Here is a 17,747-nt window from a genome sequence, read left to right on the forward strand (position 1 = left end):
TTTAGGACTTGATTGATAGAGGTTATTTGAAGGAAATGGGGTTAAGTTTTGAAAATCTTGTTTGTCGAAAAAGAATAGATTATTTAAATTAAACTAATAAAATAACTTTTTAATTTTTTTTATAAAAATAAATATTTTAATAGATGATTTACATAATTTGACTAATAAAGTAATTAACGATGAAACAAGACTATTGCCGTTAAATCTAAATAGTTATACATCCAACAAGTTATAAGACCTGATCGTTAAGGGGAGAATTAAGCCAAATAGTTCCCAATTGGAGCTGGTTCGTTTAACCTATATTCGGATTCGAACTCGACTTAAACTTTTACAATAGTGCTCGAGCTCAGCTCGTATGTATTTAGTTAGGTTCGCAAACATGCCCATTGTAGCTCGGTTCGTTTTCAAACTCGAATTAAGCTTACAATAGTGCTCGAGTTCGAATAATGAGATAGCTCGTTAAGAGCTTATTTACAACACTTATTGAAACTTGTTTTAATTAACCACTCTCATAATAATATAATAAAATCAAATCATTATACATCTATTAATATAATAAGATGATTTATAAATTATATTTAAACAAGTCTATAAACGAACATATTCACGAGTCCATAAACAAACCTCTAAATGAAAATATTTGCAAACTGACTAGTCGAATATCTAAAATTTTTTAAACTTTACTCGTTTAAATTTTCAAGATTTTAAACAAGTCTGAACTCGGCTCAATAAAACTAACGAACAAACTCAAACAGGTAAACCGAGCCGATATCCGAATAGTTTGTGAATAGCTCAGATATTGTGTATTCAATCTGATGTTAGTTTTTTTTTTTAAAAAAAATTATGTATAATCAAATATAATATAACACTTTCTTATCAGTTACGTTATTATTAAAAAAATAAAAATATCATAATCATAGCAAATCAATTTCTATTTTTTTAATAATGTTAGATTTATTCTTAAAACCCATACCTAATGAGTCTAAGATTAAAGAAAAGAAAAGAAAAAGGAAAGATATATGAAATATTTCGTGGTGTAAGGTCTTGTTTAGTTGATAATCATAACTAAAATATATCATAATAATTTTTTTCTTCTTCGTTCTATTCATACAATTCAATGAATTAATCAAAATATTAAAATATATTTATTTTAAATTATTAATTTTTATTTATTATTATATATTAATATCTTTTAAATTTTTTTATAAAAAAAATACTCATTTCAAAATCATCCAATCAAACCGTGTTAAATAACTCGAATACGAACAAAAACCGAAATTGGCGGCTTCACACGAAACCGGAATAGAGTTGACTTGACTCCTTATAGCGGGTACGCGCTAATCTTAATTTCTTGATTATCTGGTTCATAATTATTATATATATATATATATTATTGTTCGTTCATTCATTCATTCTCAAATATTATTATTTTATTATTCAAACTTTATAGAGTCAACCACCATTCCAAAGTCTCCTCTTCCTCTCTCTCTCTCTCTCTCTCTCTGTTATTCATTCGAAGATTTGGAATTTAGCAGCAGCTAGGTTTAGATGTATCATCATCAACATCATCAGCCAACTCCGTCCTCCGCTTATCCTTCAATGTCGACCTCCTCCAGCATCCATGGCGGCCATTTGGAAGTTACAGGTACTTTTTCTACTTCATCCTTCACTTCACCGTTTGTTTCTATGAATGAGGCTTTCCAATAACATTTGTAATTCATGTTTACTCGTCTAGTCGTCGGCTGCACCAAACTCAAGGACACCGAATGGCTATCCAAGCAAGATCCATACGTCTCCCTCGAGTACGGCAGCACCAAGTTTCGCACTCGCACCTGCACAGGTTCGTTAATCCTCCTCTCCTCTCCCTCCCTCACATGATTTGTAATTTTAGCTGATCATTTCTGTTTTCTTAGATGGACATAAGAACCCTACGTTTCAAGAGAAGTTCAGTTTTTCGCTTATAGAAGCTTTAAGAGAGATCAACCTTCAAGTATGGAACAGCAACACTCTTACCATGGACGATTTCATTGGTAGTGGCAAGTGAGTAATTGTTTTATTCTACATCTATTGTTAGAATAAACTCGTTATGATCTTAAATTATTTAAATCAGCCACTTGAATATGTGATTCTCATACTCTTCATGTTTCTGTTTAGGATTCATTTGCAAAAGGTTCTATCTGAAGGATTTGATGACAACAGTTGGACCATTCATACTAAATCTGGCAGGTAATTTATGATCTGATCAACTTGTTACATGCTAGAATTTCTAATAATAAGAGTTTAAGACTCTGACTTCAAGAGTTTGAGTGCTACAACTGACATGTCAAAATGAAATGTGTGGTTTCTTAGTGAAAAATTGATTTCACCAATACTAGTAAAACAATTTACATGTAGTAGTATTCATTGAGGGAATGCTGGTAGTTTGCTTAAAAAATCATTTTAGTTAAGAAATGCAAATGCATACACCCTCAAGGTGGAATAGAAATTCCATTGTTGGCTTCTTATCATTTGCTCTCCTTGTCTTTTGAATCTATAAAGCTGAAATCGACGTTCCTTTCAGTTTCCGAATTATGAAGTATGAACACTATTGATGAGGCTTTCAATAATTCCTTATGAGGATTAAAAGGTCTGATAATGTCCCCCATTTAGAAACAATTGCTAATTCAAAAATCACTATAGATGAGGTCAATAAGTTCCGAGTTTTAATTTGAAATTTAAGAATAAAGGAAAGGTGTTTCCATGTATGTATTGGCTAATATTATAATTTCCCTGATGAACTCCTTGTCTGATGTTTATGCATGCCTGCTTTCCATATCAGGTTCTCATATTATAATTATAAATAGACTGGTTAATAAAAGTTTTCTTATGAGTTCTCCATGTTCTTTTGTTATGCTCCTTTCACTTGTAGGTATGCTGGAGAAGTTAGACTTATAATGCACTATGCAAATTCTCATGTAAGTTAGTGTACTTGATTTATGCTAAAATATTGCCCTTTGTATAATAATAATTGTTTTTGCTGAGTGAGTCCTATATGTCTTCCTAACAGAAGCCAGCAGCTCATTATACCCCAGCAGCTCATTACACACCATCAGCTCCACCACATGCAGTCTCATCTACACCACATGTGCCTTTATACTCTGCACCACCACCATACACTGCTCCCTATCCTACACCAGTTGCAGCCTACTCTACAACCACAACATACTCTTCATATCCGCCTAATTCATCGCCTTATCCACCAAACCCTTACCCTCCTCCACCACAACCATATGCCGCACCCTATTCAACATACCCACCACCACCTTCATCTGGTTCACCTTATTATCCTCCAGGGAAAGGTAAATTTATTTTCTCCTTTGTTGTTGATCTTGCTATTGAACCCTATGCAATAGTCATAATCATGTCTTGATTGTTTGTTGATTTTTGAACTAGGTATTTACCCTGGGGCCTATCCTCCTCCTCCTTACTAAGTCAAAGCTCCTCCGCGACGTAAGTACACAAACAAGGCTCATTATTTGGCAAAGAAGAGAAGAAGGAAAATTTGTAGTTATTTCTCCTGAATCCTAGCCTTTATAACAAAGGTGTTTCAATATTTATTCATGTTGATAAATTCTGTAATTTGTTTCTAGATTGTTACTGGCAAACATATGTTGATGGGTTTTTCTTTTTGGAATTATTTTATTTGTTTCTTATTTAATATGGCGTTGTAAGCTTCTTGTTCATCAGAAACATTGTCTACTCTTGTTAATCCAACTTCCGTTTTCACTGTCTGGTTTATCTGGTGATGTATGATCGAAATATGATTAGTAATTGAATTGTAGCTATCGACCAGCTTCAGCTTGTTCGTTAACTACTCAAACACCACGTGACTCTGCTAATGTACCTGAACTGGGCCTGAGCCCTTTGCTAATTTGGCTTATTCTTATAGTAGAATGATGAGCAGTTAAGTTAGTTACTCTTCTTAAGGTAGCAGAACTTTATAGGCAGAGTCTTACAAACATAGCCAATACAGAGGTGCATACCTGTAGATTGATTGTAAAATTTAAGAGATTGTGTGTTTTTCTTGGTTGAAACCTAATCTGTAATTGGAGAAAGATTTACTTTCTCCATTTCAAAGTAAGTGGAAGGTTTGTTAGGACTTTTGACTGAAATATTTTACTTATTTTGAGAAGAAAAGAGAGCACAAGATATTGAATAAAGACACAAATAGGAATTTAACTTGGTTGGTTTTGGACCACCAATGTTAATAAAGATTCAAAGAGAGATCAATACATATTTAAATAAGAAGTGATTATTTATGGACAAAGACCAAATAATCCTTGGATCAAGCCACTATTGTTTAGATTTGCCTAGAAGTAGGGCCTTTTTAATTTTAGCATCACTGTTAACTAAAAAAAATATGTCTGGGTAGAATTTATCGTCATTATTGTAATTTAGACAACTAACCTATAGAGTCAACTTGCTATTTTGTTTACATCGAAATCGCTTGAACTCTTTCCGTTGATTGGACCTTGGTGTTTGACAACAATTGGCCTAGTCATAAATGGAATTAGCATTCCTCTCATTGTTAGTACCAGTTCTTCATTTCAGTTTTGTGGTTTTTGATTTTGAATCTGATTTTGAAAGCAGAGTGGAAAATGATCAACTGAAAGCCATAAGGGAGACAGACAGCTTGGATTGTTTGACTTTGAGTGCAAGCTGTCCATTGTGGTTTACTGTTTACTGTAAAATAAAGATGATCAGCTATCAATGGAATAATTATTAGGATTTTTGCTAATCTAACCAAATCATTATTATATCTTTGTTTAGGTGGTGAGTGGGCTGAGCTCTGCTGGTCACCACTTTGTCAAGCAGCAGTAGAATCCCATCCTTGCTCTCAAGATTAATTTAGGCAAGCTATTTTACAGTTTTATCTTGAGTTTTCTTATTATTATTTGAATTGACTTCTTATTGGATCATATCCACTTTAGATGGTAGAATTATTGCCAAATAGTGGTTTGAATTTCTCAAGTGCAAAGTCTTGAAACACAATCTAGTATCTGATTCTGTTGGACTTTGAAAGATCCTCAATGCTAGAGAATTGACGGTGGTGAAAATTTGAAAATTGAGGTCGGTCTTATCAATGAAGTAGACAAGCTTTTTAAATTTTATTTTTTTTGACATGAACTGTTTTCAAATAGACTTGTCGTTGTCTGAAACCATTTGATTTTGGTAATCTTTTTGTTGCAATTTCAGATCTCCAAAATTAGAAGGCCAACTGGCAAGTATGACTTGAGTGGATTCTTTGTCCCCTCCTCTCCTGTGCTTGTGATGAGAGGTTAGTAACCATCACATACCATATATTCATTGCATGCACATTCTAAGTTCAAATTTTTGGTTAAAACTTTTTGACAAATTATCAAAATGGGTGGAGGTGGGGGATTAATTTATCTCCCATTATTATTAACCTTCATTATTTTATTGGGTCTTGAATATATCATGGTTAAACCTTGATCTGCTTATCCACTTTCAACACTCAACCAACAAGGACTGTTTGCTACTTGCTATTATTATCCCTATAGATGGTATAATAACCATAAGAATTTTTAAAAAGAAAAGGAGATTCTAAAACTACAGTCTGATGATGACTGAAGAATATGAAGAAGGAACTCATTGTATTATTAGAAAAGGTGTGTGAATTCCTTCTTTGACTTCTTTTAGTAGCCGAGCTAGCTTCTTCCTTGAATTCCTTAATAGCATGCAGAGTAAAGTGATGTGGTCCTTCACTAACAAAAGAGAAGAAAAATTTGGATGTGATTATTTTAGAGATTGTGAAAATACTAATAAAGTGATTCAAATTTGAATTATAATAATAATAGAACAGGTAAAATTATATATGATCAATAATAATAATAATAATAATGGTGGGTTAGAGTTGGGTGGAGCCTGGGAGTGGTCCCTAAACTAAAACTGAAGACAGGGCAGATGTTACTGTTTGATTGACCTGCTCTTTTCAAGCTTTATCCTTGGGAGGAGAGAAAACAATACAAAACAAAGGAAGAAAGGCAAAAGAGAAAACAAACCAATTACTACTTGTTCAAAATAAACAGCTAGTTAGCTAGGTAATATTATTTTATGAGCTTATCCACCTAAAATGGCCTAGGAAAACCCGCAGGCTGCTTAATTAACCCATCTGGATTTGACTATTCACTCCAAGATCTAAATAGGGTTTGTGTCTTTGTGCTCGATCTGCACATGCCCTTAATTTGTGCCATTGAAGAATTCAAATAAGTATGCAGCAAGCAATGTGTGTTCATATTAGTTTTTTTAACTATTGTTCACAGTTTCTAGATAGAGAAAATAAAAAAGTATGTTCCATGGTCTGCTTAATCAGTAGTCAAGGCAGAGAATGATGGTTCATGCTTCTCAATCATTTATGCATTGCAATGCATCATGATGTTCTGAAACATGATGCTGTTCTAGGGATTATTTGAAAATAATCTTCTTGGATGTAATGTAAAAGTGTATTGGTCAAAATTTTATTAACATTAGAAAAAATGTATTTTGATATTTTTATTTGAATCAACCATGAGTTGATGAGATATGCCAGATTATTTTAATTAAAAATAATCCATACCAATCAAGCCCTAAACTTTGCTTCAAGATTATTTGAGTTTAGAGAAAAAGGAAACTAGCTTGTTTTGTTCAAATTCTCTCTTTTACTATATTTTTATTATGATTTAATTTGAAATTAAGTTATGTTTGTTTGTTTATATATATTATGTTATGCACAATAATAATGCTAAAAAAACTTGTAAAGACTCCTGGACAAATATGCAAAATGACCCACTCAATAATATATAGTACCACTTCTTTACATAATTAGCCCCCCAAAATAGATAAAAAGAACAATATTCTTAACATGAAAGCATGCCTGTATCTTTTTCTACCTTCATCTTCTTTTGAAATAAAATAATAATGTATTATTAGCTCATTTTAATTTTACCCACTTCAAAAATAACTAAAGTTTGAAAAATATATACATTTTTATTTCTTTATAAACACTTTTTCTTTTATAAAATAACTTAATACATATTCATCCAGTTTGAAAAAGTATTTCCAATAGAAGGAAAAAGGGTTTGTTGATACAAAATTTTAATCAATTAAGCTTGACTTGGAGTATAATAGACAATGTAATAGTCTTTGTGACCGACAGGCATATCATGAGTGGTTTGACAAATTGAGTAGTGAATTTCACTTAATAGTTGAATATTGTTGTTTTGAATAGAGAAAGAAGTAAGGAAGGAAAAGCCTAAAATTGTTGGGAAATAGTTGTTATCGTGGGGTCGGAAGGACTTGGTAACCGAGCCATAATATCATATTTTCTGGCCGCCAATGAACCACACCCACACCGAAAGCATACATTACATACATTTACGAACCCCAAAAAGAAAAAGGGGTCAAAACCTAACCCAACCCAACCCAACCCAACCCCCATTTTGTAGAATTAATACTTACACTATCTCTATATATCTATATCCCATTCCAAGTTCCCACCCCCAGTATGTATAAAGAAAGGACAAGCGTGAAACCCACTCTGCTCAAAATCTCTCCTTTTTCTTTCTGCTTCTGAAGACTCTCTCTGCGCTTGTGGCCTTTCAACTTCTGCTTTATTATTTTACTCACTAGTCACTACTCACTACTGAGAGAGAGAGAGAGAAAGAAAGAGAAATGAGATTAATGGAGTCTGCTCACCTTTTCTCTTTTGTTGTATAATGAACCAGGAACTCAAACCACTTCTTCCCGGAAGAAGATGGCAATACAGCACCCTCAAAATCATCCCTTGCTGCAGTTTGACGCTCTGTACTGTGAAGAAGAAGAACAAGGACAACAATGGGAGGATGAGGAGGAGGAAGAAGACGATAATGGGGTAGTGGTAGAGCTGGGACCTGAAAGATCATGTGTGGTCGGAGGAGGAACAAACAATGTCCCTTTTCTTCTTCCTTTGCTATTATTGTCGGAACAAGATTTATTATGGGAGGACGAAGAACTTGTCTCTTTATTCTCCAAGGAACAAGAGCAGATTCATCCTAATCCTGATATGGATCCTGCTCTCATTCTTGTTCGTAAGGAAGCTGTTGAATGGATGTTTAAAGTTGTTGCCTTTTACGGATTCACAACCCTCACTTCCATCCTGGCCATTAATTATCTGGATAGATTCCTGTCTACCGTCCATTTTCAGAGAGACAAACCATGGATGGTTCAGCTTTCAGCTGTTACCTGTCTTTCTATTGCTGCTAAAGTAGAAGAAACCCAAGTGCCTCTCCTCTTAGACCTTCAAGTATGTTCTTCTGCTCTCTTCCATATTAATAATTATAATAAAAAAGAGGTCATCTTGTTTAACTCTGTTTTGTAATGTATAGGTTGAAGATACAAAGTATATGTTTGAGGCAAAAACAATACAGAGGATGGAATTGGTTGTGCTTTCTGCTCTAAAATGGAGGATGAATCTCGTCACCCCTCTTTCATTTATGGATCACATTGTGATGAGGCTTGGGTTGAAGAAGAAGACCCATCTCCAATGGGAGTTTCTCCGGCGAAGTGAACGTTTAATCGTCTCCGTCGTCGCCGGTAAGCAGCCACCGGAGATAAATATACAAGTTGATTTTTGTTAATTATGATGATTAATGGATATTATTATTATTATTATTATTGTTTGTTGTATGTAGATTGGAGATCTGTTTGTTTTCTGCCGTCTGTATTGGCTACTGCAACAATGCTTCACATTATTATACAACAGCAAGAAGTTGATCCTCTGAATAATAATAATAATAATGATAATGCCATTGATTATCAAACCCAGCTTCTTCGTCTGCTAAATATCACTAATCAGGTTTGAATAATTAAACAATACTTTATGATTGGTAACTTTTTACCTTACCCCATCAATCTTGGGTTCTTGGGTCAGCTTTTTTATATATTTGTTTTAATTAAAAATGAATTAAATTTGATGATCAGGAGGAGCAGGAGAAGGTGAAAGATTGCTACCAACTGATAATGGATATATTATCATCATCAAAGAAGAAGATGATGAATGGTGTTGTTAATAAGAAGAGAAAGTATGATGAAGAAGAGAATCCAGAGAGTCCTAATGGAGTTATTGATTTGTCATTCAGTTGCGATTGCAATGAATTAGAAGAAGAAGAAGAAGAGTGTTGGGTAATGGTGGGTGGTCCTCCCTCTGTTTGTTCGTCGCCGGAGGTTGCTCCGGCGCCGATGTTGAAGAAGATGAGAACTGAGATGAGCCCGTTTTGATATATATATATACTCTCGGCCGGCCTTTTTTTATCTATATATGTTATCTTCTACTACTACTACTACTTGTACGTACTATATTTGAATGATGTTGTTTAAGAATTGTTATTTCTGGTCCATGTCAATGGCGGAATGCTATTGAAAGAAGATGGAACAACAGTGTACTTCTGCTAGCAGCTGATATGCAGGCAGGATTCAGGAAGGAAAGATGAAGAATCGATCGAGAGTAAAGAAGAAGACAAAATCCCATCAATAAAGAAGAGAGATAGATAGATGCAACTGCCAACCAACCCTTTTCTAGGGGGTGGTGCTTTAAATGATGATTGATGATACTAATCTAATGGCTGTTTGTTTGTTTGTTTGTTTGATCTTTCTTCTTCTTCTTCTACTTCTGTCTGTAATTTAAGTCTCCTATGAGCTTTACTCTTTATGGAACTAAATGAAAATGAACATGTTGTTGGGCTCATCAAATTCAAGCCATAATTCTTGCTTTCTCCGAACTAATATCTATTTTATGTTCTAGCTAGCTACCTTCTTCCTTTGACCAAATAACTCTTTAACTTTTGTCTTTTTGACAACAAAAATAAAAATTGTATACTATTTCATTTGTATTTCAACCAATTTTCCTTTGAAAGAATGTGAAACTAAAATATTTCATAAAAAATCTATTTTTTTTTTATTGGAAAGTTGTAATAATGAAGAGTGAATAATATTCATTGATAAAATAAGCTTGTATTCTCTCAATAAGCTTATATGTTGTTTCAGTAACTAATATATTTCATTCAAAAAATAAGCTTATATTTTCTCAATTATTAGCTTGATATGTTGTTTCAATAACTTATTAGTTGCATTAACGAAGGTTTATTGATTTTATTTTTTATAAAAAAATAAAAAAGGATTTGTGGGTGACAGCCGTACAAGAGAGAGAAAGAGTTATGATTTTGGTCCCAGCAGTGCTGCTGCTACTTAAAGGGGGAGAATAATAATAATAATAATATTATTAATAATGAAATATAGAGTGGGCTATATATAAATAAAATTAGGAAATTTTGTACAAACCTTTTTTCACGTGTAAGACCAAAATGGTGCAAGTTTCTTTCCTTCCTTCCTAATGAGATTCTATTGCTTCCATGCATGCATGCATGAATATGAATTTATCATTCCAACTGTTTAACACTCAAATGAATCTTAATCCATCCACTTGTCTTATTCCCATTCGTGTCTTTACGTCATTTATTTATATAATATAATTAATTAAGGGGAATATGAATTATTAGGTCCCACATGTAACTTAATACAATTGGTAAAACAAATCATTTTTGGAAATTATTATTATTATTATTATTATAAGATTGGGTTAAGTATGTACGTTACGTACTAATGTTAATGTACATACATACCCACATTAATTCTATTATTATTTCTATAGAAGAAATAAGAGGTAAAATAATAAAGATGATATATATATATATATATGTTGGTGGTTGCTTTTAAGGTTGGTGGGGGCACGGCCTACTCTGTTCTCTGCACTACGTGTTCCTCGGTCATATATATATAAATTGACATAAATGCCCCCCATCTCATATGCCATGCATCATGCATGCATGCATGAATGCATTCTATACCCCATTAAGATTTCAAAACCATATTAATAATATTATTAATAATAAGGTCAGTCTCAGTAGTAGTGTTTGTGTTCCCTCCCAAAAATCCAATAATTGTAGAATAATATCATAATTTTCAATCTTATTTAATTTGACCACCCAATCTATCTTTCTCTTTTTTTTACATAATTTAACAATAGGTTATAAAATTTGAAAATTATTAGCAGCCCAGTTTAGCATTTATTATTTGGATGAATTCAATAAGTTCAAATCTACCTTGGTAGGGTATAAATGACTTTAATTTAAAAGAAAAAGTCAAAATTCTGGAGTTGTTGGTATAAGGACATTTATTCTTCACCTAACTTTTTAATAAAATGAAATAATAAATGTAAAAAATAAAATTAAAAATATCTATAAAAATGCATATCATATATATATATATATAATATTGTTATGTGTATAATAAATAGTAAATAACTTAACTGGAAAGAAATAAGCACTAACACAATAATAATAATAACTTTAGTTGTTACCAGCTGTAATATAAGCCTTGTAAGGCTGTAACCCTCAAATTCACTGTAAGAAAATAAACAAATAAAAAAGGACAAGGACCCCATATAACAACAATATATTCAATGGTCTTTCTTTCTCTCTCTCTCTCTAATGAATAGAAGAGATAGAATTTATGATGGGCCTTGATTTTGAACACATGAATGGAAGATGAATTTATGATGCAAATTTAACTTTTGTCACTATTTGTCAATTGCAAGATCTGTATTATTATTAGAATAAGAATCCCTCATTTTCATTTTAAAAGACATTATTATTAAAAGAAAAAACTAACTATTCTATTCTTCTTTGGCAATAGAAAAGAAAGGTAATTTAGTATCCACATTCCACATACATAGATGTGGTTAATGTAAATTGGCCAGCCCATATATTGAAAGTTAAAAGTTAATTTTGATAAGGAGAATGAAGAAGAAGAAAGATGGACCCCATAAATAATCATATCATCTATAGAATGTAACATATCTTCTCCGTGAGCCAAATAATTGCAAAAATCATATCTTGTTATTTTTTTTACCAGTACATGCTTGCTCTGTAAAAGCCATAAAAACAGTTTTGGTCTGTCCATTTCACCTTATATATATACATATATTATTTGTACAATCAATCACATTATTATTATTATAACATGTTTTCAATCTGATGTCACTTTCTGTTTTGTAATTACTACTATTAATTATTATTCTCATCTGATCATCATCATGTATATATTAATTAGGTTTATATAATGACTGAGTAGTAGAATAATAAGTTTCTTCTTCAATCTTAATCCTTATCATAACCTCATTTCAAGTCAGGAGGAGCTAGCTAGCAAGCACCCCCTCCTCCTCTCCTAAGTGACACTACAGACAATAATAACTGTTAAACCTTAAATGTTTTTCTTTTCATAAATGGCATCCTGACATACAAACTGTTTTCTGCATTTTCTTTTTATAATAAGACTAGAATCATTAATTACAGTAGTGATGATAGCAATAATAATGAAATGGGCTTATTATTATTATTATTATTGTGGTCCTCAACAACTGTAAGAAAGAAGATGATGAGAATGCATATCTTATTGGCTTTTTACCCCTACTTACTACTTACCACTATTCAGTGTCCTGATCCTTTATATGAGATGAGATGAGAAAACAGGGTAAATAACTTATGATGATGATGATAAGGTCCGGGTTCGATTGGCCTTAAGAAGAAAAGGACATGAGAAATATGTAATCAAGATCCTGATCCTGATCCAGCACCCCCTCTATTATATGTCCCCCCATCTGCCAAACTTGGTTTCATATGCCCTGTTACCATCCATTCAGACACACATTTTTTGGGTATCTTTTACCACCCCCCACCCTTTAATGTGCCCCAACCCCCACCCATTCCATTCCCTTCTTTATTATATTCCTTAACTACAATCCCACTTTCAAATAACCCTTTTCCCTACATCTTAGTCTTAATCTTCATATCAGAATTCCTCAATGAAAAACTATTTGTAAACAAAACTTAGTTAGTTAGACACAAATTTCTAAATTTATCAACTAAATCCAATGTAACAGCAACAGTAATAATAACCAACCACATATTTCCCTGAACAATTTATAAGCAAGTGGCAGAAGATGATTGATTTGGCTGCCAAATATGTGAACCCTATCCATCTATCTATCTATATGACTCACTAAGACAATGACTCATTTACCCTAGAGTCAAACATCAAAACAACTCTGCATAAACATTTAATTACATTGCATTTTCAATACCAAGGAAAATCTACCCTCAGCTTCAACATATATAATTCACATGCTTGCTTGCTTCTTCTGCTGCTTAAGGAAATTCAGCAAGAAGTCAGCTCAATTCTCAAATTCTAATAACAAATTTGGGTTTTAAATAAAAAAGAATCAAGGATATACACTAACCAACTCAGAAACTCAGAATAGCTCAAGTGATAAGAGGTTAGGTCTCAAACTCGATTCCCCCGAAACCACCACGATTGAAATGGGGTCATGCCAATGGGGAAAGGACCTTAGTCTAAAAAAAAGAAGCAAAATCAAACTTCTTCATTATTTTCTTTTGCTGTATGGTTATCAATAATGATAGCACCACACAGGGTTCTCTGTTTAGAGAGCGAATCAACAAAAGAAATGCGTGTGTTTTTATTGATTTCCCAATTACGTTAAATTTCTCAAATGTATAAAAGTAAATTCAATAATAAGATAAGAGAATATTAAGATTAAGCTTCATAACCATAAAAAACTTCATATGCTCAAACAAGTTTAAAGTACAACAGCGTGATCTGTGACAAGAATTCAAAAGCTTACATGATTGAGAGAGATAGGAAAGAGCAATTTTACATGAACAGTTTAGAGATGACGACCTTTTATTTATAATAGCTAAGAAACTTCCAGGAAATCTATCTCCATATGCCTACTACGAGTACGATCATGCCCAGTATCCTATGTGTTTTCCTGTGGCCGTATCCAGATGTTAGAATAATGCAGATGAACAATCCAGATCATATTACCATTTAAGATAATTTGCATAATTTGTTTTGTTTCTAATCCTTTATTGAGCTCTATTTTTAAAAACAAATAGAGAAACGAAAACAGTTTTTTTTGGGGTTTTTTCCAAATTGGGAAACTGAAGAATGCAACATTTGAGCAAGTTTATACTACTAGCAAGTGTTCTTTGAAGCTGACCAGAATAGTGTTACTTCATGAGGATACATCTTATGGGAGACCCCTCAGCTCCAAACAATCTTAATGGCAAGCAATGGACTGTATATAATCCTGCTTTCACCCCATCAAGTTTCAGTCCTTCCACCAGAATTATTTCCTGCAGCAGCAGCAGCAGGATTAAAGAAAATTATATATTTTCCCCATTTTCATGCATAATTTTTTTGCAGGTATAACCCCTGCCAAAGATGGAGAGATTCCCTTCTGTTTTTTTCTCAAACAACAATATATATAAATCAACAGAAAACAACTTTTTGCTCACCCGACTTTTTAGGAACACAAGATGAGAAGATATGAGGTTATCATATGCAGCGACTGATAAGTAATCAATTCCTGCAAATTGGAATTGACAGTCAAGTGAGAAGCCAAGAAAAAGTCATTCATTAACTACTTGAAACTACACAGACACAATGCTACATATCACGTGAGAGGAACATTATGTTGCACAAACAAAACATCTTTAATAGGGAAAGAGGAAAAATGCACGGGAAACACCATATGAGGATAACCTTCCCTGAGAGGATATCAAAACAGATACTATATGGAACTAATACTAATGGCTATTACAAATGCCAACATGAGAGAAGCAAGGAAGGAAATAATCATGGTTACTGATTCCATGCAACAGACACACACAACCATTTGCAAGGAAAAGAACTTAATTGAAGAATACAATTGCTGCAGTTTGAATTATGAACAAAAATATAAATCACCAAATTTTCAATGTAATAAACGATAATATGTATTTGTTTACCTACGAGTTTAATATCAGTATTATCCACTAGCCACTGTGCTCCTTCCTTCATGAACCCCACATAGGTAGTGTCAAACCCCTTTTTGTACATAAGCTTCCTGAAAACATAATCAAATAAATCACATGTCCTTTTTTTTATGTCCCATTTCATGCAACCATATCTACAAATAATAATGTTCCAATACATCATCTATCCCTTATTCAATTTTTAAGCAAATTGCAGTCATAAGCAAATTGCAGTCATATTGTTATACCCTTGTACTGATAGTCAAATAAGTTTTCTTATATAATCCACTAACCAAATAAGCCATGTCTACACATAGATATAGAGAACAATCTCTACCTATCTGTGTTCAATGTCCTGAAAAGAACACGTTTAACTCCCTTGGGAATATGGAGAGACTTCATCACTTCAGCTGCATATAGACAATCAATTTAACTTGTTAGAGTGTGCAAAGTTAACAAGGTTCAAAATACTTCAGATAAAATTCACATGACGAGTATCATGTCAATCTGCTAATGGAGATTCATCGTAATATTTCTAGTCTGTGACAGGGACTTGGTTGCCTATTCATTTTCAAGGGGTTGCAGAGACATTAGGATGATAACGGACCATAGAAACGCCTAGATACTGGGAGTCTGGGAACCATAAACATATACATATATGTTTGGAAAGTAAACTAGTCAGTTTCTATGCAAGGGAGCGGGAAGTCGTCTGATTTAGAACTTTATTGGTTGATTTTCATCCGAATACTGATATAGAAAAAGAAATTGCAAGTGTTTCCAGCATAAAGCTATTCAAAACATTATATCTAGTTGTTTTCTCAAAACATAAGAAAATGATACAGTCTCATAAGGATCTAGTAACTGAGTCACAAGACTCAGTTGCCACATCAAAAAAACTGCAAGATAGAGAAGGAATTCATTAAATAACTGAGTCTTTTGACTCAGTTACTAGATCTTTATCACAGCCGCAGGTCAAAGACTGTAACGATGGTATTTTGAAAAAAATGATATTGGGAATTTAGCATGACACATAAACAAAGAATTCATCCATACCGCAAACACCATAATCTTGTGAGATTATGAAAGTCACATGGTTATGTGTGGAAACAAAGTGAATAATAGCCAATATAATCCATTTACTGAAAACATGTCATGATCAGATTATCCATACTGAGATAGCAAACATAACAGAAGGAATATTGCAGCAAAAATATTTACCGGTTATGTTTGTGTCCCTTGGAACATCAACTAACAAGGCCGGGCCTGAATAAGCAAACAATAAAAAGATGTGTTATTAAGTCTATACAATAAGATCTACAATCAAATGGACAAGAAAATTTACAAATTAATTTCGGATCAATTCTTTTAAATGAACTCAAGTTTATGAAAAAAATCAAGACAATCAAAGATGTTTGCTATAAGGAAGAAACAGACAACATGATGAGTACCATTAAGAACATCCAGATCAAGAGTATCGACATCAAACCCCTCTTCAAAGTAATCATTGTACATATGACCAGGCGCATCTACATGGGTACCCGAATGGACATGCAACTGCATAATAGAGTAATTGTAGTCTGAACCATTACTCATTCTCATGGTCTGCCAAACATACTTCCCAATCCCTTTGACAGCATCTCCACCGGCAGTGTCATGGGTATATCTATGTGTTATGTCTATAATCCTTCCTCCTCCATAAACTTCTCTCCTAATCGGAACAAGTTCCCCATCGGTCTTAACACATGAATCCCAATCTTCGCCATATCCAGAAGGGCAAGAATCCTTATGAGCTCTATTATGATGGGGAACTGACAGCAACTCAACCAAGACAAGCACCGCCACTAGTAGAAACCTCATGTTTCTCTTAGATTAAGGAAATCTTACGTAACCTAAATGATTTATAATCAATAATTGATATGATAGACATAGACTTTATAATACAAACTCACGCATAACGACAATAAATTCTATATACTATTCTTAGGCTTATGGACATCAATTTTGATTTTGATAGTAGCGGTCCTACAATAGAAATTCATTTCAACAAACAGATGGCGTGCAAAGCCCGGAGCATATGGCAAACAATAAAGTATACAATTATGCCATCAGAAAACTTTTGAATGAGTCAAAGTTACTTTACTATCATTTGAGTTTAATCACATCTGATTTCAACAGAATCGACGCACACAATGACAATATGACATACATACATACATACAAGATCGCCAGTATTTACTTACCATTGAGGACACCAAGGTCAAGTGTGTCAACATCAAAGCCAGCGTCAAAGTAATGATCGTAGATGTGACCCGGCGCATCAACGTGTGTACCGGTGTGAGTCGGAAGCTTCATTTCGGAGTTATTAGCGAGAGAACCGTTCTTCATACTCGCCGGAAGTGATAAAAACTGGCCTAAACCTTCATCGGATCCCCATGTAGGCATCTCGGATGTCATCCTGTGACTGATGTCAATGATTCTCCCGCCATCGTAGACTTCTCTCCTCTCAGGTACGATGCTCTCTTGGCTACATGATGAGGCGGCGTCCTCGTAGGATACAGGACATGAACCGTCAAGCGTGGCGACGGCGATGAGCGATATAGCGAAGAGCTCAATACATATGAGGAGGAGGAGAGAGATTCTCATCATTGAACTGCGTTTAGAAGATCGACGATCGATCGAAGAAGACTAGAAGAATTCGAGCCTGAAATGTTCATTTGATTTCCCAACTGCGGCCGCCGGCAAACGCTCATCGCAGCGTTTTGCAACAGGAGATATATTCATCGCTGGTCCCACAATCTATTA

General features: G+C 33.6%; 3 protein-coding genes across 4 annotated transcripts; 2 read left to right on the forward strand and 1 right to left on the reverse strand.

The window, feature by feature from the left end:
- The first annotated feature begins 1,448 nt into the window (after positions 1 to 1,448).
- LOC124941902 (protein SRC2 homolog) lies at positions 1,449 to 3,777 on the forward strand. Its single transcript, XM_047482279.1, has 7 exons — positions 1,449 to 1,645; positions 1,736 to 1,840; positions 1,914 to 2,040; positions 2,155 to 2,226; positions 2,909 to 2,954; positions 3,047 to 3,338; positions 3,433 to 3,777. The coding sequence occupies exons 1-7, from the start codon at positions 1,549 to 1,551 to the stop codon at positions 3,468 to 3,470; spliced, it is 777 nt and encodes a 258-aa protein (XP_047338235.1). The 5' UTR covers positions 1,449 to 1,548; the 3' UTR covers positions 3,471 to 3,777.
- Positions 3,778 to 7,505: 3,728 nt separating this feature from the next.
- On the forward strand, positions 7,506 to 9,765 carry LOC124941962 (cyclin-D3-1-like). Its single transcript, XM_047482354.1, has 4 exons — positions 7,506 to 8,320; positions 8,403 to 8,610; positions 8,709 to 8,872; positions 8,998 to 9,765. The coding sequence occupies exons 1-4, from the start codon at positions 7,793 to 7,795 to the stop codon at positions 9,292 to 9,294; spliced, it is 1,197 nt and encodes a 398-aa protein (XP_047338310.1). The 5' UTR covers positions 7,506 to 7,792; the 3' UTR covers positions 9,295 to 9,765.
- Positions 9,766 to 13,691: 3,926 nt separating this feature from the next.
- Positions 13,692 to 17,626, reverse strand: LOC124941419 (cyclase-like protein 2). Of its 2 annotated transcripts, none has more exons than XM_047481743.1 (7): positions 17,186 to 17,626; positions 16,164 to 16,208; positions 15,283 to 15,355; positions 14,940 to 15,037; positions 14,448 to 14,518; positions 14,150 to 14,285; positions 13,692 to 13,918 (listed from the first exon to the last, which is right to left on the reverse strand). In XM_047481743.1, the coding sequence occupies exons 1-6, from the start codon at positions 17,589 to 17,591 to the stop codon at positions 14,160 to 14,162; spliced, it is 819 nt and encodes a 272-aa protein (XP_047337699.1). In that variant the 5' UTR covers positions 17,592 to 17,626; the 3' UTR covers positions 13,692 to 13,918; positions 14,150 to 14,159. The 2 variants fall into 2 exon arrangements, with proteins under 2 accessions (XP_047337699.1, XP_047337697.1); XM_047481741.1 differs by lacking the exon at positions 17,186 to 17,626 and adding an exon at positions 16,394 to 16,843.
- Between the last annotated feature and the right edge of the window lie 121 nt (positions 17,627 to 17,747).

The sequence above is a fragment of the Impatiens glandulifera genome, chromosome 6, assembly GCF_907164915.1.
Source record: "Impatiens glandulifera chromosome 6, dImpGla2.1, whole genome shotgun sequence".
Taxonomy (NCBI): Eukaryota; Viridiplantae; Streptophyta; class Magnoliopsida; order Ericales; family Balsaminaceae; genus Impatiens; species Impatiens glandulifera.